The sequence below is a fragment of the Phyllostomus discolor genome, chromosome 3, assembly GCF_004126475.2.
Source record: "Phyllostomus discolor isolate MPI-MPIP mPhyDis1 chromosome 3, mPhyDis1.pri.v3, whole genome shotgun sequence".
NCBI classification, from domain to species: Eukaryota; Metazoa; Chordata; class Mammalia; order Chiroptera; family Phyllostomidae; genus Phyllostomus; species Phyllostomus discolor.
The window spans coordinates 11,343,005-11,365,097 of NC_040905.2; the positions used below are offsets into that span (position 1 = coordinate 11,343,005).

The window sequence follows — 22,093 nt, forward strand, 5'->3', positions numbered from 1 at the left end:
GAGGGGGAAGGAGCACCAGAGAAGCTTCTGGATCACCTCCTGTGTTCTCTTTCTTAGGCGCTGTAGGTTAGTGGTGTTTACTTTGTATCGGATTGCTGAGCAGGACATGCTTTTGTGTGTGCTTTGTTATATGTCCACTTTATTTCGTATTAAAGTTGAAGCACACAGAGAAGTACGTTACGTAACTTGCATGTAAGTTGGGCGTGGAGGAAGCTGCATTACAGTGTTTTAAGATCCTGGTAATATCCAGGAGGAGGAGAGAGATTGCTGGACTTTGTTAAGGACGCACTCTGCCATTTGGTAACCACTAAAATAACAGCAAGAGGGTATAGCTTCAAATAGAGGAAGGATGGAAAGATTTTTTTTTACTGATAATATTCATCTCTCTGCCCCACCGTAAGCTCCACGAGCAGGCAGAACGCCCGTGCCTGGCCCAGGACAGGTGCGCACCAAACTGGTGCTGACCCAGCAGACAAGGGAAGGGATCTGCTGTCGGTCCGGGCCCGCAGCGGTCTGTGCAGCTACTGGTTCTCCGTAGCAATAGCGGCGCCTCCTAAGCGTCACCCCTTCCAGGGCTCTCTGTGGGGGGCGGGGGCGGCGTTGGAGATTCGGTGGGCGACACTCTTAGAATGAGTAAGAAGGGTGCTTGACGGGGCACTCAAAAGTCGGGAGAGAGGCCCAGAGGAGGGGACGGGGGAATACCGCAGGCAGACTGGGCATGCAAAATTGCTATTGGGGGCGGGGGGCCAGCTCCGCTCCGGCTGTCACCTGCCCGCGACCAAGGGGGGCGATTCTTCCAGGTGATTTTCACGGACACTCTGCAGCCCAGCCCCGGATTTCTTGGCAGGATCCGAGTGACGGGCCGGCAGAGCGGGAAACCGGGGTGAGAAGAGGTGGGGCGGGTGGGAAGGAAGCCTGGCCACACACCCTCGCTGGGATCCCGTGGGAGTAGACGCAGCGCTCTGGCTCAGCTCCGCGCGGCGCGCGGCAGGACGCAGCGAGTCAGCATGGCTGGGCGGCCCGCGCGGCTTCTGGTCTGCCTGCTGTCCTGGCTGCCGCTCCTGGAAGGCGCCAAAATCCTGACGCTGTCCCTGTTCGGTGAGTGTTTGGAGGCGTCACGGAGCTCGCTCCTGGGCTGCTGGACAGACAGGGACTTTCCTCTCTGGGACTGCCCGGTCCTGGCTGCAAGAGAGCTGCCCCGAGAGAAGGCACCAGGGCTTCCCTGAAGCTGAGCACGGGCCGGGAAGAACGGGCAGCCTGCCCGAGCCGCAGTCCTAGCACCAAGTTTCTGTAGGTCTCTCCTTACTCCTCCGTGCAAACCAGGCCCGCAGACTTCTTCAGGGGGTCTGGGCGGTGAGCTCCAGGTATCCCAAGGCGTCTGACTTCCAAGTGGAGCCACACTCAGGCCCCAAACGAGTGCCTCCTGCCCAAAGTGTTTCCACTACAAGGAACTTTCTAGTTCCACCTGGGTCTCTGCACGGTGGCCTCCTCGTTTTACTTTTTAGCCATTTTCTGGTTTTCTCTGTGGCAAAGGAATCCGGCGAGAAGGAGCTCAACAGTAGCCCTGATTCGCTGCCTGCTGGGAGAGGCCACCTATATTCCATCCCGAGTGGTGCACGATTAAGGGACACGGCCCTCATTAAAATGTCTGTTTCCTGGGAGGGGGAATGCTTTAAGCTCTATGCCCACCAAAGCTCGTGGCGTTGACGTTAGCCCCTGGGTCACAGGACAGGGAAACCATGTAGAGAGTTGCTAGAGGCTCTGCTGGGAGAGCCAGCAGTCAATCAGCAAGGACTCTGAGGTCCCAAACAGGAAAGGAGGGGCAGGAGGAAGCTTCGTTCACGTCCAAGCAGGCGTTATTCGGAAGCTGCCCCACCCCCCTCCCCCCACCCTGGCTTTCCTCTCTGTGCACCTCACAACACTGATGCCTTGCTCCTAGGGGGGAGCCATTACCTCCTGATGGACCGGGTAGCTCAGATTCTTCAAGATCATGGGCACGATGTGACCGTTCTTCAACCTAGTGGACTGAGTTTCACATCAGGTATCATAGCTTCTTTTTTCCCCCCTTTTATGTATTTATTTTTAGAGAGTGTGGAAAGGAGGGGGAAAGAGGAGGAGAGAAACATCAGTGTGTGGTTGTTTCTCACATGCCCCCCACTAGGGACCTGGCCTGCAACCCAGGCATGTGCCCTGATGGGGAACGGAACCGTGGACCCTTTGGTTGGCAGGCTGGCACTCAATCTGTTACAGAACACACAAGGGGGGGGGGGGCTGGGACGATATACTATTACTGAAAGAAGCCCCCAGGTCTGTTATGTCCGCCGCCAGAGAAAGGACGTCTCTCAATGCCAGAGATTCGTGAAAAGGAAAGGAAATGTTTATTTAATGCTATACAAACTTAAAGTAGTGACCTAATGTCTATATCAAAAAATCCTAAAGTCCCTTAAAACACCCACAAACAGACACAGTCCTTCCTCCCTTCCCCCTTTGCCCAGTTCAGAGTACCGTATCTCAGGAAAGGAAATAGAAGTCCATGGCTCAGGCAGTCCTCTGGTTATTCCCAGTTAGTACTCTGTCTTGACTTGGAGACCTCCCTGGGGTCCTAGCACCCTCAGCTGTGTTGCCGGGATCTCTACTAAAACCAGGTGGTGGTTCCCCCTTCTAAAGCTGCAGGGTCCCCACTCTGGCAAAGGCACGTGGTCCTCTTTCCCAGGGCCATGGGAGTCCCCACTCAGCCAAAACTGTGTGCTTCTCCCTCCCTACAAATCTGTGGGAAGGGAGAGTCCCCACTCAGCCCAAACCGCATGCTTCTCCCTCCAATGGCTGCCGTGTCTGGGTTTAAATCCCCGCACCAATCTTCCTCTGCAGCCCCATTTCTGACTCCTACACTCAGGTACACTTGCCCTCAATCTGCTGTCTTCTCCAGCTTTTCTGGTCGCCATTGTGGGTCTGGGCAGGTGTGACCCCATGTCATGGAGCCAATCTTCTCTGAGCTCCCACGCAGGCGCTGTAACTCAGGGGACCTGCCCCCCAGTCACATCTTGGGGGGGAGGTCCCTTTCCATCCCCCTGGCCTTGAGCATGGCCATAGCTATTCAGCATATCTAAGTGACCAGCCAAAGGCTATAGGTATGTTAAATGACGATGTCATGGATTAGCTGCAAAGCTGCCCTGCATGTTCTTGCTCTGTGTGCCCCTTCCCCCAACTCACACCTGTGGGGGAAGGGGTGAAGGCATCTTAAAATCTTCTGGATACCTTGAGTTCTGGACCCCATTTCAAATGCCTATTTGGGGTCCCCCCTCTTGGCTGCACCCTGTAACAAATCCACTGAGCCATACCAGCCAGGGCCAGGTATCATCACTTCTTATTCTTTAGACCAGTACTGTCTAATCGAAATATAACATGAGCCACACATATAAGCCCCATAATGTCATTGTTAGAATTCCAGAAGCCAGCTTTAAAAAATAAATAAATAAAAGAAACGGGTCAAACTAATTTTAATAATATATTTTATTGAACCCAATATATCCAAAATACCATTTCTTTCTTTTTTTTTTTAAAACGATTTTATTTATTTATTTTTAGAGAGGGAAGGGAGGGAGACAGAGAGAGAGAGAGAGAGAGAAACATCAATGTGCGGTTGCTGGGGGTCATGGCCTGCAACTCAGGAATGTACCCTGGCTGGGAATTGAACCTGGGACACTTTGGTTCCCAGCCCGCGCTCAATCCACTGAGCTACGCCAGCCAGGGCCCAAAATACCATTTCAACATATAAACAATGCAAAAATCATGAATGAGATCTTTCACATTTGTTTACATTAAGTCTTTGGAATCCGATGCGTATTTTACAGTCCGCGCTGGCCACATGGCCAGTGCTCAGTAGCCCCAAGTGACTAACGGTTACCATACTGGACAGTAGTGTTTGGACCCTCCTTCCATGGACGATAAGACATGTGTGCCTTGCCTATGTTAAATTTTCTGCCAAAGTTCATTTTAGCCCTCTGCATTATTATGATAAAAAAGGTTATGTTCGTTGGTGCATGTTTGCGTAAAGGCCCATCTGCAACCCTGACTTCGGCAAAAGGGAGTGTGAAATGCTCTTTGGCTTTGCTCCCCTCCTTTGGGATGCCTCCTCCTCACGCCCGCACCTGCATCTTCCGCCTGCCCGGGCACATGCTCCACACAGTCCCGTAATTAAAATGCTGCTTTGTTTATGTGGTTTGAAATCTTGCCTCTGCTTTAGGAAGATTGGATCGAGATGGTTTTCTGATTGATAAGGATTCCAAAAAAAGAATGCAGTGAAATTGCAAAAGAAACTTATCAAAAAATGAATACAGGAAACATTTTCAGAACTAATACATGCACGAGTCTCCATACGGAAAGGTCCCACTTAGCGCCTAACACAAAGAATAGAAAAGTGACCCACAGCAGGGCAAATCATGGTCAAATTTCAGAATGCCAATGATGAATAAAAACCATCCTAAGAGTTTTCATATACTCCAGTGATGACTAAGACTAAAAATGACATCAAGCTTCTTAGCACTGTCATTGCACACAGAGAATCAACAAGATTTTACGATAAAGTGGTCTTAAAGTCTTTGCTTATCATACAAATTAAAATTTCTCAATAAGTAACTACAGCGCTAAGTCTGACCAGAACAACAGGCTAACCACGAAAGAAGGAGTCCAAGGGGCAGAGAATAGACTTGACACAGCAAAAGTTTAGAAGATTTGCTGTAAAATATCAGCCATGCAGTTGGCCGGGACAACGGTCGGTCAAGGTTGGATCAATGAAAGGATACAGGAGGAACATCTCTGGGAAAAAAAAATTATTCAATAAGTTGACCTTACTGAACATTGCATTAGGAGAATATCGCAGGGAGTTGGGAGAGGGACCAAGAGGCCCAGAAACAAAATGAGACAAACAAAACTAAACAAACAAAAAGGGAAGGCAATTAGTTGCAAGGCATTCGAGGAAATCTCAGCGGAAGTGTGAGATGACCACTACCGAACTGATCAGAGACCCTCAGGGCCTCATGCGATAAGAAAAACAGATTTTACAGAATTAGTTCAGGAAAGTCACTAAACAGCAATAGCTACGACAGTAAGGGAGTACGGCAATAATAAACTGGGCATGGGCGGGATCTGATTTCCAGAGTTGCCACGATATACTAATCAAAATGTCCACTTTTCAACAACGACAAAAAATGATGAGACACACAACACATAGAAACAAGAAAAATATGTCAACAGAAAGCGGTGAACAGAAACTATGCTTGAGGAAGCCCAGGCAATGGATTTGCTAGACAAAAAACTTTAAATCAGTGATTATACAATTATTTAAGGAACTACAGAAAGTTGCATTTAAAGAGCTAAATGACCTGGCTGGCGTGGCTCAGTGGATTGAGTGTGGGCTGCGAACCAAAGTGTCGCAGGTTTGATTCCCAGTCAGGGCACATGCCTGGGTTGCAGGCCATGACCCCCAGCAACCGCACATTGATGTCTCTCTCTCTCTCTCCCTCCCTTCCCTCTCTAAAAATAAATAAATAAAATCTTTAAAAAAGACTATAAACTTTAAATCAGTGATTATAAATTTATTTAAGGAACTACAGAAAGTTGCATCTAAAGAACTAAATGAAAGTATGAGAACGAGAGCAATTGCTTATAAGCTTGAGGTTTTCTTTTCTATTATTATTGATCTTAGAGAAAAAGAGGCAGAGAGCACATGCACGAGAGAGAAACATCACTTTGTTGTCCCACTTACGTATGCATTCCCTGGTTGATTCTTGTCTGTGCCCTGGCCAGGGATCAAAATGCAACCTCAGTGTACTGGGGGGACGCCCTAACCAGCTGCGCTATCTGGCCAGGGTGTGAGGTTTCCTCCTGAGGATGAGAAACGTTCTAAAATTGATCGTGGTGATGGTTGCACAGCCCTGCACACTTACTAAAATCCACTAAATCATACACTTTTCAAGGGTGAATGTATGACGTGTGAATTACATTGCAATAAAGATGTTTTAGAGAAGATGTTTTCTCAGAAGTAAGGGAAAGGATTAAACTGGGTCTGAACATTCCTTTGAATAGGTATAGGCGTGTGGCATTGAATTAGTGTTTCCCTTCTGTCTCTTCTTAGGTTTTGAAGTGGAGAAAAGATACCGAGTTGTCCTTTGGTTTCCTCCTGAAGACTACACGCAGGAATACAAGAAATACATTGATTTCTTTTTACATGAAAGTTTGCATGGAAGGTAATAGTTTTTTATTTTCAGTAAATGTAAAGCAGTTATATTTGAGGATTATCAATGGATGAATGAATGAATGAATGGGTGGATGGGAATATCTCCATCACCCCGAACCTGTCATTTCAGACAGTCTTGGGGATGTGGCACTCTGGTTAACATTCCCAGCATGCTCAGCTTTCAAGCCTCAGTGAGTAAAATTTATCCTTAGGAACTGGGGGTGAGGGGAATGTCACCCTAAATATCGATGAAAAAACAAACAAACAAACAAACAAACTCCTCACTTTGCTTTTAATCTCTCCAGCTCAGGACTAATGATGGGCAACTCCTCATTTCATTGTTGCATAAAGTCATGGTTACTCTCTGTCACTTCCTTCTGTTCCTTTCTCTTCTCATAATTTTTTTTTTGATGATAAGGTCCCTTACAGAGATTGATTTTTGCAGAACTTGAACCTGGCCATTCACAGTTCATTCAGTGCAGAACTTGGGGACTCACTCGCAGCCTTACGCAGAGTGAGTCGTGAGGCTCACGGCTAGAAATGCCACCCATCTGAAGCTCAGAATACGAAGACACTGCTCATCTTAAGTACGAAATCATTGCAAGGGAAGCCTTGCCTGTCTGTGTTCATTAGACTGTTCTCGCCCCTCCTTCATTTCTGCGCAAAGACGCTACTCCGCAGTCAAGGCGTTTTTCCGTACTGCCTCCTCCATAAAACCCATTTTATTCGCTCCATTTCTCTAAACTTCTCTACGCCACTGTCTTACCACGTAAGTGTGTCCTTTGTCTTTTTCATTAAAAAAATTTACTGGAGACTTCATATGTGCCAGGCGAGGTGGGTATTAGAGACAGGGCGGAGAATGAAAAAGATTGAAAAAACCAAATAAACGACAAAAATACCCCAACTGACCCCAACGCTTCCCTCTCTTCTCTTCTCTACTGAAGTGTGCGGGGAACACGCACATTTCGAGTGTGTCCCCCACAGCCCAGCACTGGGTTTCTGCAGGTCTTTTCTCTCCCCGTGTTAAGCTGATGTTTGTGTTTTCACGAGCTGGTTTCCCAAAACTTATCCTGCATGCCCTCAGTTTCTCCAAACTACTCCATGTGTTACCTCAGATGTTTTGTTTTGAAGTTTATTTTTTTTTAATTTTCCAACGTTTTTTTTTTAAGATTCCATCCATTTATTTTTAGAGAGGGAAGGGAGGGAGAAAGAGAGAGAGAGAGAGAGAGAAACATCAATGTGCGGTTGCTGGAGGCCATGGCCTGCAACCCAGGCATGTGCCCTGGCTGGGAATCGAACCTGCAATGCTTTGGTTCGCAGCCCACGCTCAATCCACTGAGCTACGCCAGCCAGGGCTGAAGTTTAATTTTTAAAAAAATCCCACTATATTGGCTGCTAAACTAAGTGGCTGGTTTCTACGCTTTCACAATGCCTAGTTCTTTTTTTTTGAAGCGCTGAGAACACTTATTAATATTTAACTTGTTATAATGTGTCACATCTTTCTTGACTAGCTTTTGACAGTTACTGCAACCTTTGAGTTGTCCCATATATAATTAGGAAAATTATCCTGACTTGAGCATTGAATTCGAGAAGCTCCTTAGGCTACTCTCTTTATGGCTTTAGCTAGCTGGGTTGTTTTTTTTATTTTAATTTTTTTGGAATGATCCCATCAGAGCACCTTCATCAAGTTTACTCTCACCTAAGCTGACTATGTGTTCGGTCACATTTATTTTCCCCTCATAATGTCATGTCCTTTAGGAAGACACCTGTCTGGCCCATCATGCTGCTGAGAAGCCGCAAAAGCTTCTCTTGCTGGCCCGCAACAGTTATCAGCACGTATCCGTACAGGAAAGATTTTTTTGATCGCCACCGACGTTGTCCCAACTTTTGTCCCAATGTTATTTTGCTTCACCTTATTCTTCCTTCTGAACGAGTGTTCAATATAGCCGAACCCTTAAAAAGTACACGGGTGACGATACACCCACTGCTCTCCAGTCAGGACAGACGCACACTGGCCTTCTCCCTCCCCCCAGGATGGGAACTCCCAGGCCTGCCTGCGCATCACAATTGCCCGAGGAGCTCGGAAAGCACACTTCGGTCTGCCTTCCGCCTTCAGAGTGTCTTACGTGAATTACTTATGGTGCCCCACAGGCACAGATGTGTTTGTAAAGCTCCGAAGAAAGGAAACAGTCAGGGGAAAGGCCTGCCATGTCTCTGCCCCCCTCCCCCATGTCACCTCCGGAGGACAGAGGGCAGGGTTCTAAGGGTCAGTCAGGCCTTCGCTTTGGCAAAAGGCCGACTGCTGACTTAGGTCATGCACTGACTGCCCGATTCCCGGGCATGGGAAAGGGGAGTATCGCTTGCCGGCTGATACTCTCTCTGATTGTGGCACACGTGTAAACATTATTATAAGAAAATGAAATGAATCCTCCCCCAAACAAAAGAAAGCCTCGAGGAAAGGCTGCCAGAACGTTAGTCCTCAGTGGGGTTTTAAGGCTCTGTATCACAGGAGAGGCCCTTAGGGATGGAGCAAAGTACCAAGTCCTTACTGACTGGCCTTTCAAAGGGGCCCCTGGCAGCAGAGACCGTTTGGGAGGGTTTTTCTGCCGGTGGAGTGTGAAGACATCTGTTGACCCAAGAGCTGGACGTGGGCGACTGGCCGATGTCCCCAGGCACAGAGCTCCTGGAGGAAAATGCTGTCCCCATGGGACACGCTGTTCCTCCCCTTGAGGTCATGGACCCCTGTCATCAGGGTGCTCACGTCCCCGGGAAGACCAGTCCTACACACAGGTAGGTACGCTTGAGAGCAAACCAAGTCAGCTGGTCACGCAGGCTCACACAGAGCAGAGCATCCCAAGTGCGCTTCGGCCTTCAGCCCTTAGAGGTCAGAGACGCTGGCCGTTGCTAAGGTCTCCCAGAGCAAAAATGGCAGCAAAATATGGGTAGGAGGAGGAGAAGGAAGGAAGAGCGAAGAAAGCAGAATCATTCTAAGCATCCAAAAGAATTGTAGCAAGGACAAAAACAAGGAGAAGGCACGGTGGACTTGGAGGTCAGAAAAACACCAGGGTCCGGAGCAGAAAGTTCTCTGGCAAGAGCAGCACAGCGGGCGGGTGGCTGCCCGAGGGAGGGGCCTTTTCCTCCTGTGCCAAGAGTCTTTCGGGTGTTTTCAGGTGAACCCTGCCCATGAACATGGAGTATCCCTCACTTCTGTTTTTCAGAGACTCGTTTACCTACCTGGTGAAGTTCATGGGGATGCACGCGACTTGGTGCAGTCACCTGCTGAGGAGCACAGACACCATGGGCCTCCTGAAAAACGAGAGTTTCGACCTGGTGGTGGTGGATGGCGCCGACGGCGGTGCCCTCCTGATCGCCGAGAGACTGGGGAGGCCGTGGGTGGCCGTGCTCCCTGTCACGTTCGGAGGCCTGAGCTTTGGGCTGCCCGAGCCTGTGTCCTACGTCCCCGTGTTCTATTCCCCCCTGACAGATCGCATGGGCTTCTGGGGCCGAGTGGGCAACTCCCTGATGGTCCTCTTTGCCACCTGGGTGGAGTGGTCTATCAGTGCCCAGTTCGACGACCTGATAAGCGAGCATTTTCCAGAAGACCCTAAGCCGGACTTACTTCACGTTCGGCAAAAAGCAGAACTGTGGTTTGTTAATTCTGACTTTGCCTTTGACTTTGCCCGGCCCCTGCTTCCCAACACTGTTTACATCGGAGGTATCACGGACAGGCCTGTTAAACCGATACCCGTGGTAAGTGAAACCTTCGTACTCAGACGTCGTGGAGATGCAGGTTTATCTTTGAAAGACGTCGCTAAATGATTGTACAATTTTTGTGCGGCGCCAAGCAGTGCCCCAGAGTTTCAGTTGCCCCACGTCCAACCTTGGACACGGTCGGTCCTTTTAATTTGGCTCTTCTGGGGAGGGCGCAATGGCACGGCCACTCTCCACGCTCACGCCATGTGCTGTCCGATGGTGTTGAACGGTTCTTTGTCTGTTGATGGTCCTTTTTAAATGTTCCCCTTTGAATTGTTTGTTGGTCTTTAGCCCATTTTTAGTTAGGCTGTTTGTTCGTTGATTGTAGATTTATAAAAGTTCTTTATATGTTCTTCATAAAGATCTTTTTACACTGTGAATACTTTTCTCAATCTGCAGATTGTTATTTACTTTCTTACCATTGTGCTTTGATGAGCAGAAGCTTTTATTGGGTTGGCCATTTAGTTCATTTAGTTTTTTTTGGTTCATTTAGTTTTTTTTTTTAATACAATGGCTCTAGTAGCACTTAGTTGTCTTTAACTCTAGTCGAAACAATTTTGTTTAGATCGTATTGTGACAGCCGGCATATCAGCGTGCATTTTAAAAAGAGCTTATTAAAATTGGTGCATTTTTGTGCTGTCATTTTAATATTGAAGATGGAAGAAAATACGCAACATTTTCAGTGTATTATGCTTTATTATCTCAAGAAAGGTAAAAATGTAACTGAAAGACACACACACAAAGATCTGTGCAGTGTGTGGGGAAGGCACTGTGACTGAGTAAATGTGTCAAAAGTGGTTTGCGAAGTTTCTTGGTACTGTTGACATTTTGGCCAAATAATTCTTTGCTGTGGAGATGTCTCATGCCTTGGAAGATGTTTAGCAGCACGCCTGGCCTCTACCCACTAGAAGCCAATAGTGGGAGACAGCCGACATAGTCAACATATCCAAATCAATAAAGTTATTGGCAAAAATGAAAACCACGTTTTTTGATTTTATGGAAAAAACTAAACAGACTTTTTGGCCAGCCTGATATATTTCACGAAGCCTGGTTTATTGATTTTTTTTCTTGTATGATCTAAGAAATCTCTGTCTGTCTCCAGGTGATAAGGGCACTCTCCTCTGCTTTCTTTCTCTCTAGGTTTCACAGTGTCAGATGTTACATTTAGGCATATGATCCATCTTGAGTTAATGTTTGCGCATGAATGAATGGAGAGGTCTGTGATGTTTCTTCAATGGTCAGTTGTTCTTCTGTCTTCCTGGTTTCTCTAAGACACAGTCCCAAGTGCTTAGGTCCTTAACACTTGCTCACTAAATGGTTGTTGCTTCTGTTACGAATGGGTGGGGCTAGTGAGAAACCCAACTCGCATTCTGTCTTCTAACTATTGCTTCTTCCCCAGCCCCGTAGCTTTACTAAACACAGAGCCCGCGTTCCAGCTTCTGAACCTCAGCCCCGGGAAAGCCGCACCCCACCCATCCTGCAGCCTCTGGTGTGTAGTCAGCCAGCAAACTTCTCACAACGGCTGCCTGCTGGCTCTCACTGCGGGGTTCTCAGACACGGCCCGGATATCGGAATCACTTGGGGAGTTTTAAAAACCTGCCAATGCTGAGGGCCCATCCCCAGAAATACTGACTTAATTGGTCTGAAGTACAGCCTGGGCATTGGGAAGGTTTATTTTTAAGGCTTCACCTGAGGATGTGCTCTCTGATTTGAGAGAGAGAGAGGGACAGAAACACTGATGCCGGAAAGAAAGATGGATCTGTTGCCTCCTGTGCTTGCCCTGACTAGGGATCAAACCCGCCCCCTGGCATGTGCTCCCCTCTTTCCGTGTGCGGGGTGACGTTCCAACTGTCTGAGCCACCCAGCCAGGGGGCACTGGGAATTTTTTCAAGGTCTCCAAATGATTCTACTTTTTAGTCAAGGTTGAGAACCACTGACTTAGAGAAATAGTGGGGGAGGTTTGAGAAGGCTGGGCCTGATCCTGGGGCCAGAGCTATGGGGGGGGGGGGAGAAACATTTCTAACAACCAAATAGCTCCTGCCTCTCAGAAATAAGGTAACCTGTGGGGACTGGCGGCTGCTATGGGTATGCCTCATCAATTCCGTCTGCTGCCGTGTTGTCGGCCTCTCCCAGACCAATCCCGGAATACACCCGACTCCAGCGAGCTGGGCCCCTCCCCACTGGTGCTTTGGAGCCCCGCATTCAAACTCGGGTTAGCTTTCTTCCAAGTGTGGTCCCTAGCTCATCGTTGTCAATTCTCTTGGGATCGTTGTTAAAAGTATAGATTCCAGGCTCCCCCCGCCAGACCTACTAAACCAGAATCTTCAGATATGGATCCTGGTAATTTATGTATATTTTTAAAAAGCTGTTATTATTTTTTAAAGAGAGGAGAAGGGAGGGAGAAAGAGAGGGAGAGGAACATCTTGGTTGCCTTTTGCACCGCCCCACCCGGGCACTGGGCCTGGACGATGCTCCACCCACCGAGCTGCAGTGGTCAAGGCCGGTGATGGACATGTTTAACAACACCCAAACTGTGGCGTCTGTGCAGACTCAGTCTTTGAGAACGCGAGACTGACTGAGAGGCTGCCATTATTTGTTACTCTTCTCTGCACAGTCTGTGCCGTGTCCTGAAATAAATGAAAAAAACTAAAAGTTATTTTCACTAAAAGTTATGAATTCCGCCCACGACTGTTCTAAGAAAAAGACAACAACAGAGGAGAATCTTTATTCTCCCTAAATGTTGCTCCATTTTGCTGTAGTGTGGTAGGAAGAATTCGGACTTCAGGGCATTCTGGGTCTGTCCTTGATTTGCTGGATTCCCTCAAACAAGTGTCAGCTTCTCCGAGCCTCAGCGCCTGGGGGTGTCAGAGGAGTAACGGCAGTGCTCAGGGCTGTTGGGATGGATGGCTGGATGAGACTTTTTAAGGGTTCCAAGGACGTGCCTGGCCCGTGGTGGGCGTGGCTAACCGGTGCTGGCGTTGCTGTTCTTACACCTTCTCGGTGGCCAGTGGCCCTTGAACAGGAGCAGGAAAACCTGATGCAGGGCTTTTACGGGGCGGGGGCGGGGGCGGGGCGGGGGGGAGGGGGCAAGGATCCCGCTGCTCCCGCGTCTGTGATGCTGGACGCTGCGAGCTGGGTCGCAGGCAGCTTTCCAAGCGTTCCTGAGAGCTCCGCCCTCTTTTCCACCCGGGCTTCCCCGACCCCCACAGCAGCCCACGCAGCGGGAAGGAGTGTTTCAAACTGTTGACAGGAGACACCCCGTTCTTCTTGCTGACACACGTACAGAATTACGTATCAGCAAATCTAGTAGTATGCAATCAATTAGTATGCAATCAGTTTATCAGTGGCTTATTCCCACGGAAGAGAACGGGACTGAGTAGAGGAGGGGGTGAAAGGCAGAGTTTCAGGGCAAAGCAGGGTGAGAAAAACAAGAGCAGCTGGAGACCAGGGTGGCAAGCCCCTGGGCAGCCTGAGGCTGGGTGGCCAGAGGCCCTGTGTCCCGAGAGCCAAGAGCACCCAGGGTGCCCCGGAGAGAGAGAGAGCGAATCTTTTGTTCTCAGGACTTATATAGTTGGTGGGATAGGAGGGGAAAAAGTTACATATTGATTAATGGGTAAATGTGGCGCCAGCTTTCCTGGGGGGATGTGACTACCCAAACTCAGGGATGTGTGGGGGCCTGTTAGCCCAAATCCTTATCTTGCTCCAGACCCCATTTGTTCATCTTGTTGTAAAACAGATACGTGACAGGAGGCAGTTAATTAAAATTGGGGCACTTTCCAAAGTTATTTATGGGCTCTTTCTGTAAGCCTCAGGGACTCCCTTCTAAAATAGATAAGTGGCCAGAGGTAGGCAATTAACCAAAGTTGTTTTATGGGCTCTTTCTTTGGGCACCAGGGACCCTCTCCCACATTCAGGCCTTGGGATGAAAGCCCAGTTTCAAGGCTTTCTTTCCCAGATAGTGGAAATGTTACCAGGAATTTCAAGGACTTTTCTTCTTTCTTGCTAACGTAGTTTTTTCCTGTGATGTTGTAACATCTGGCAAGATTATCAGACCAGGCTTAGGACTGCTGAGTTAGTGTGTGAGACTTGTCTCCTTCCTCCTCCCTGCCTCAGGTTACTATTTATGCTACCTAATTGATAAAGGGCGTTTCCTGGCAACCAGGGTGCTGAATGCCGGCCAGTGACAGTATTGCAGTCTCAGAGTTCTTCCTATGCTGTCTCCTGCTTCAGTACCGTGAGGAGCAGCTTGGGGAGCAGAGAAATGTAGGGAGTGGGGAAGAGAGACCCTCTCAGAAGCACACTCTGAGAACATTGAGTCAAGTAGAGGTCGAGAGGAGCACAAATGCCCTTGAACTTCACAGCTGGCCTCTGGCAAAGACTGCAAAGGCGTTTGCCATTGGCAAGCTGGGAACTCTTAGAAGATTGGGAAGACCCTGAGATTGTCTTCTGTACATTGTGACGCTGTACCACGTGTCTTTCCCTCTAACTGTCCTCCAGCACTACATAGTTCTGCTGCCTCCCTAGCGGGTAGGTGAGACCCAGCTGCAGACCACGCGGCGGTCCTGCTTCTCTCCCAGGTTCCGCTGGGGCAAGCCCTGGTGCAGGGGGAGGGCCGGTGTTGATACAGCCCTCAGGAGAGTGCTATAAAAACCACCTCTGTCTTCCCTTGGGACCCATGAGGGAAGAATTTGAAATTTAACCCATCAAATTATGAAGCCTGGAGAGAAGGGGTATACCACTCTTGTGATCCTGACCAATCAAGGCGCAGAAAATCTCTCTCTCAGGCCAGCCGGCTTCAGCAGATGGAAGCCTGCAGAAAGGGGAGTCTTTGATTTACCAGGAACAGGGGAAATACACAGGAAAAGTGTGCTCTGTAGACAGTGTAACTCTTATTGGCAGCCAGGTAGCAACTTTACTGTCTTTCCTGTCTCCAGGAATTTGAGAAGTTCATTGCCAGCTTTGGAGATGCGGGTTTTGTCCTTGTGGCCCTGGGCTCCTTGGTGAGCAGTCTTCAACCCCAGGTTCTTAAGGAGATGAACAGGGCCTTCGGCCAGCTACCTCAAGGGGTGATATGGAAGTGCAGCCCTGCTCTTTGGCCCAAAGACGTCACATTGGCAGCAAACGTGAAGATCGTGGACTGGCTTCCTCAGAATGACCTCCTGGGTAAGGGCGCCCTCTCTCGGCAGGCAGCAGCCAGGTGTACCTTTCTCTCCCCTGTTCCTTTTGCTTCAGTGTGAATCTGCAGCTCTCACCGCTGTCTGGGCACTTCGCCCTTGTGTGAAAGGAGAGCCTCTGGTGATGAAAGGCAAAGCATCAGAACAGGCCGGCCCTTCGGGGTCACTTCCTTCCCTCGTAAGCGAGACCCGTGACCCGCAGCCACTAGCGCTATCGCGGTGAGGTGACTGCGGCCTCTTGCAACGGGCAGGTGATCAGGGTCAGCCAATGCGTCCAAGAAGCGCCTGTACATGCCCGGGGGCGTCCCTGTGCACGCCAGGAGGGCAGTCTCTGCTGCACAGTGGCCCGGAGCCACCTGCACGTCACACGTAGACCCACATGCGGACAGACACTGAGCTAACTCCCCCTCACCAGAGAGGCGTGAGGGACTCGGGGGGCCGCGGTGTCCTTCCGATGTGACAAAATTCCTCCTTGTCCTGTCTGAGATGTCCTGACGGCATCTCCAAGGGGTTCCCTCTCCGGCCTGCGCCGCCTTCGGGGGACTCCCCGTGCGCACAGCTGCAGATTGGACCAGAGTTACGGAGTGAGCTGGAAATACAAATTTTTGGTTCTACCCCTGCAAATGCATCTCAGTGGCCTGTGGCAGAGCCCCAGAACTGCACATTAGGGGGTTCTGGGCCTGGGCTACATAAATGCTTCCTCAATGCTTCGTGTTGCTGCAGATGAGAGACGGCAGTGTGACAGGGACTGGCAATATGGAGGCAGGAGGCAAAAACCCCTGCTCCCCAAAGGTGTGGAGGACGGTGGGCGGATCAGTAGGTGAATGCTAAGCGCACTCGGTCCTGGCTCTGGTTCAGGCCTCAGACCCCTGTTTCTGAGGATGCTTGGGTGATCGACTCTTTCCATTGGTTCCCAAACGCCTCTGGACTCTTCTGCTATCATGTTTTCCTGATGATGCCGCTTGCCCAAGTGCCGGTGGTTCTTTCTTAAGCCTTATCCTTGCTCTCTTTCTTCTTCATTCTAGCTCACCCCAGCATCCGCCTGTTTGTCACTCACGGAGGGATGAATAGCGTGATGGAATCTATCCAGCATGGCGTGCCCATGGTGGGGATTCCTTTACGCTTTGACCAGCCTGGAAATATGATTCGCGTGGAAGCCAAAAATCTGGGTGTCTACATCCGGACAGAGCAGCTCACGGCGGAGACGCTGGCTCTTAAAATGAAACAAGTCATCGAAGACAAGAGGTGCGTAGTGGACCTGGCCAGAGGTCCTTCCCCCCGCCCCCCAAATAAGCTAAAACTCAGCCTTAAGATGCCTACTGACTTATTTTCACCCAAGGCCAAGGAGAAGGAGTGATCCTTCTGTTTCAGTAAGAGGAATCTGGGACAGATGATGGGGAGAATGTTGTGCCTTTAAAAGAAACTGGACACAGGTTCCTCTCTCAGAGTTTTTGTTCTCTTGACATGCTTAATGCACAGTTGGAACCCAATACAGGGTGGTGGGGGGTGGGGTTCATTTTACTTCTTCAAATACAGATTTCTTTCTTGTAGAGGCCTTTGTCCTCAGCTATTCCTGAACATCCTTTCTGTTCGCCTGCAAGGACACCTCTTCAGAGAGGCCTTCGCTGGTCCACCCCAGGCACCCTGTGTAACTTCCCCCATGACGTGGTTCACACTTTATAGTCCTGTTACCTATTCACTTACTTATTTATTGACCTTCCCTCCAACGAGCACGGAAGCTCCATGAGCAGAGGGGGCCCGTATCTTCCTTACTTCTCACGGCCTACCTCCCTGCCCTGCCCAGGGCAGGCGCCAGGAAGAAACTGGCGGACGAAGGAAGAATAAGTCAGTATGAATCCTCTGAATCAGGGCCCAAGACACTCACTTTGGTGCCCAAGGGCTGTGAGTCCCTGGATTGTGAACTGGTAAAAAAGAAACATGTGTTTGCACATACACATTTTGCAGAAGGTGTTTTTATCATGTTCGTCAGATGCTCAGCACAGTCTACTAAGGTCCGGAGAGGCCAGGAACTGCTCATCTGGAGGGGTCACTCCATCCCCGGAGTGGTCTCTGGATGTCGTTCAGCACGATGCCCAGGGGAGGGCGGGCCCCGAGTGACGCTTCCGGCACCCAGCCCCCTTCCTGGCTGTCAGATGCTCGCAAATGAATGCACTAAGTGGCACAGGCTGCTTAGAACCAAGGCTTCAGGGCAGGCCTTTGCGTATCGGGGTGGGTCTGTGGTCCGGACGACTCTCTGGGCTCCCCTCCTCTGCCCCAGAGGTTCTCAGACACCTTGACTGCTCTTGCCCGCGGTTCCTGGCACCTCCGCACCAGGAAGGAGCCCTGCCTGGCTGCAGCTTCCTTCTGGTCCTGGCCACAGGCCTGCCTGACGTGGGCCTCAGCAGGCCTGGTGACCTCACTGTGTTTTCCTACTCATCTTCCTTACCCACCTTCCTCTTGCTGTCTTAGGTTATTTTTATTTTCAATGACAGTTAACACACATTGTTATATTAGTGTCAGGTGTACACCCCGGCTGTCAGACGGCACAGAACTCACTGCGTGATCATCCCGACAGATCCCCCACCCGCCTGGCCCTGTACGTCGTTAGCAGGACATTACCGACTGTTCTCTCTACGCTGTGCTTTGCATCCCCGTGGCTATTCTGTAGCAGCCAATTTGTGCTTCTTAATCCCTTTCCCTTTTTTCACCCATTCCCCCAACCCACCTCCTATTCCATTTCCCTTTTATCTTCTCAAAACTCCAGCATGTTTTTCTCACTCGCTCTCAGTGCACGCTCTTCGTCTTATTTTACTGAAAGGGAAGACAGAGAAGCTGTCAGCAAAGAAGTTCTACATGTGCTCGCCACCAAATTGACCCTCCTGCCGCCTCCCCCCCTCCCTGCCTTCTCTTCTCTCCCGACCCGTGTGTCCGCGTCCCTGTGGAGGCCAGGCCCCGCCCTGGGGTGGAGGGTCACGGCCTCTCGCCTACTCCAAGTGCTTGCCTCTGCAATCTGCCCTGCTCTCTTCTGCATCATGTGCTTTTTTCCCTTTTCTTTTGGAACACTTTTATCAGTTAAAAAAAAAACTTGCTGTAGTAATTCTCATGCTTTTCTTCAACTTTTTATTTTGAGACGTTTCAAACTCTCAGAAAAGTAACAGGAATAATACAACAAGCACTTGCCTACCCTTTGCCTCTATTTATCACTATTTACCTTTTGCTTTGTGTACTGTGTTCTCTCCCTCTTTCTCTCTCTCTCTCTTTTTTTTTTTTGCAGAATATTATGTGTGTAGAAAGGGCAGACTCCTTTGAGAATTTGTTGCTGATGTTGTAACACTGTCCCTGTAAAGACTTCAGCCCGCGTCCCCTGTGCAGGAAGCGTTTTCCGGCAGAACCACAATGCAGTGATCAGAGCGCAGGACTCTGACCCCGAAGGGCCCTGCACTTAAAACAAGCCTCCTCGACCCTTCATCGCGCTGCAGCTGTATTCCAGATCTAGGCTCTCTTTCGCTGGAAACTCTTTCAAGGGGTCGTCCCTGCTCTGCCACCACTTCCCCTCGTCCCACCTGTCATCAGCCCGCTTCAGGGAGGCTCCCTCACCGCACCAGACAGTTCTCAGCCAGGGCGCCAGGGGTGTCCATGCTGCCAAAGCCAAGGGCCACTGTCAGTCCCCATCTTGCTCACCCCACCAGCCTCCTTCCTCCCAACTGGTCACTGCCTGGCCCCTGAACGGGGACTCCAGTGGCCCCAGACGCCGTAGTCTGTTTTCCCCCTTCACTGGCTGCTCCCCCCAAGTCTCCTTGGTCAATTTCTCTTCAGTCCCACAAGCCCCAGACTTCGTGGGGCTGCCCCCACAGGGCCTGGTCCTTGGGTCTCATCTCATTGCTAATCCACGCTTAACTCTTGGGTTCTTGCCAATCTTGCGGTTTGAAACACCCTCTATAGACGAATGTTAATTTCCAAACTGACCTCTACGAGCCAGACCTCTCTGCTGATTACAGTGATCTCTCGCCTTCCTGCTGGCATCTCTTCCTCATGGTCAGGCCGGCATCTCAGCTGTGCCGTGACCAGATGCCAGCTTTGGGCTGCTCTCAACACTCTGAACCTGCTGGCCGGATACTCCCCACTTCCGTAAATCGAGACTCCATTGTTCTCGGTTATCGGGCCCAAAATATAGGTGCCTTTCATGTCACATTGGTAAAAGTTTGAATAACAAACACAAGGAAGAATAAGAGAGATTTTATTTTATCGTTATTCAAATTTATAAAATTATTTGTTGTTCCAGGAATTGTAACCCAAAGAACTTGCTAACTTAGAATTTACTTTCTAACGATTTAACTTCACACAGGTCATGACACTTGCAAGAAAAGTCCAATTTGGGAATCCCTCAGAAGTGCATTCCATGATGGTCAGAATCAACTCTGGCCTCGGAACTGGCTGAATATTTAACCCGTGGCCTTGGACATTCCTCCCACCTGAGGATGGCATTCAGACAGGGGTGGGGCCAAGGCAGGGTCACAGTCATGCGTAGGCGAAACTCAGGGCTTATTCCCGTATTAGTATCTATTGACTGTTGTATTGTTTTCCATATGAACTATGGTAAGCCTACTTTGGCCCACCCTGTGGGTGCATGCATACATACAGAGTGTGTACATACATGGATATGTACAGAGTATGTATGTGCATGTGTGTATATCTATCTGTGTATATATAAACAAAATAGGTATATATTGTGTATATACACAAAAGAGATATACATACAAAGAAATACACATGCCTATTGTGTGTGTGTCTCTGCCAACAGGTACAAAGCGGCGGCGGTGGCCGCCAGTGTCATCCGGCGCTCCCACCCCCAGACCCCCGCCCAGCGGCTGGTGGGCTGGATCGACCACATCCTCCAGACGGGGGGAGCGGCGCACCTCAAACCCCACGCCTTCCAGCAGCCGTGGTATGAGCAGTACCTGCTGGACGTCGCCTTGTTCCTGCTGGTGCTCACCCTGGGCACCGTGTGGCTCTGTGGGAAGCTGCTGGGCCTGGCGGCCAGGTGGCTGTGCGGGGCCAGGAAGCTGAAGAAGGCCTGAGGCGCGGTGCTGACTTCGGGGGGTGGGGGGCGGGCGTTGGTGTGGGGGCCACTGTGTCTCGGGGGGCTCCCCCCAGTTCTGGGAGCTCCTGTTCTCCCATCACGCTCATGTGCTAATTTTGCTACAAATGCCTGCTCATGGCTCCTCCCTACGATGGACGTTCCTTACTCAGCGCTGCCGCCTTCTTCGCTCGGCGGTCCGCGGGGCTCGGTGTCTGAGCCCAGGGGCTCTGGGAAGCTTGGGCCCCTGACCCTTGGAGCCCACTCTCTTCATCACGCCCTTTTCTGGGGCACCGACGGGGACTGCTCCATTTCATCGTCCACTTGTCACAGAATAACTCCCGAGACAGGCGCTCGGCTCAGTCTTGTGCTTTCTGTTTGCTTCTCTTGCAAACTGTCAAGGCTCAGGAAGCCTGCATGTGTGCCCTCAGGGCCTGATGCGCGGCTGTGCAGGGGTCCATGTCCGGCCCCTGCCTTGGTGCCCCTGCAGAGCCCTGCCAAGTCTCTGCAGACCCGCTGCGGAGACGGTGGGGCGGTTGTGGCCGAGAGGGGCCCTGGTCCGCTTCCCATCCCTGTGCGCCGTCTTCTGAGTCTTTCCATTAAAAAAAAATTGAAGTCATGAAAAAGAAGTGCATTTGTTTTTATACTAATGGTGCTTTTGTGCCTTGCGATAGCTGCGCCTTTCTGTGTGTGCGTGGCAGGCACGCTGTTGGAAGCCGCAGTCACTGGGAGTAGAAACACCAGAAAAACAGAGGCTGGAGCCGCTCAGGGTTTCTTTCGTCTGTGTCTCGTGTCCGAGAAGTTATATATGTAAGCTCACCCTGACATTTCAGGGTAGTCGTTTGGGATCCTGTCATCACATTGGAATTTGGGGCAAGAACAGGGAAACCTGGAGAGAGAGTGAAACCAGCCCCCCTGGGCGCTGAGCATGCTCTTTTTAAAGGGGTTTCCCACGTGGTTCTTCTACCCAGAGTCTCCCAGGTAAACCCCGTCAGCCAGACCCGAGTTGCCCGAGCACTCCCGGCTGCACAGGGTGTCCGAGAAACATCGCCCAGCCCCGACTGCCCAGCTGGGGACATCACTACCCCCACTAGCGTGGGGGAGGGGTGTTGGGAAGAAAATGAATGACCCGTGGCCATGGGTCGCGGGTAGAAACTAGAGCCTTGATCACGTGTGGAGGGCAGGCAGGGAGGGGCTGGGTTAGACGTTTAGGTCCACCCGTGACCCTGTGACTCGGTGACTTCAAGGGCAGCCTGAAGCCCGCGGCGCACAGCGGTGGGTGGACAGCAGACCTGTCGGAGGGGCAAATGTGCTAAACACGGGCAGTGATCCTCTGCCACTGTGAGGTGGGTTGTACCTTCCACGTTCTTTCATCTTCTTAGGGTTGCTGAGTGGGATAGCCGTGTCATTTAGAAAGGGGGGAAGCCCCTCAGAGACAGCCCCAGAGGGAGAGGAGGGCCGCCGTGCAGATCAGGGTAAGAGCCGCAAAGCCTGCTGCCCCTGAGCGGAGGCTGCAGCCGCCAGCCAGGGCTCGGGGCTTGGCCAGTGAGGGCTGCCTGGTTGCAGCCCCGCGCAGGCCCCTCCCATGGGCAGCCTGGGCTGTGAATGCCCTGCCCCGCCCCATGGTGGTCCTGGCTGGTGTGGCCCTCCCACCCACGCACACGCATGCGGAGGGCAGTTTGATGCCCTCCGGCTAAGAAGACATCTAGGGATACTTTGTCTTAGGGGCATCGTTGCCCCTGACACCCAAGGAGGCTCCTTTCTGCACGCTGGGCTGGTCAGTAATCACCTGGTTTTTGTACGTCCTCAATCAAAGGGGGCGAACGTTAGAAAAACACCTATCAGAACGGGTTT

General features: G+C 50.6%; 1 protein-coding gene across 1 annotated transcript; it reads left to right on the forward strand.

Annotated features, from left to right (window-relative positions):
* The first annotated feature begins 749 nt into the window (after window positions 1–749).
* Window positions 750–20,823, forward strand: LOC114508495 (UDP-glucuronosyltransferase 3A1-like). Its single transcript, XM_036020212.1, has 8 exons — window positions 750–1,098; window positions 1,940–2,041; window positions 6,134–6,245; window positions 9,454–9,982; window positions 11,490–11,492; window positions 14,923–15,151; window positions 16,188–16,407; window positions 19,964–20,823. Exons 1-8 carry the CDS (start codon window positions 1,008–1,010, stop codon window positions 20,238–20,240), a joined length of 1,563 nt encoding a protein of 520 aa, XP_035876105.1. The 5' UTR covers window positions 750–1,007; the 3' UTR covers window positions 20,241–20,823.
* Window positions 20,824–22,093: the final 1,270 nt, after the last annotated feature.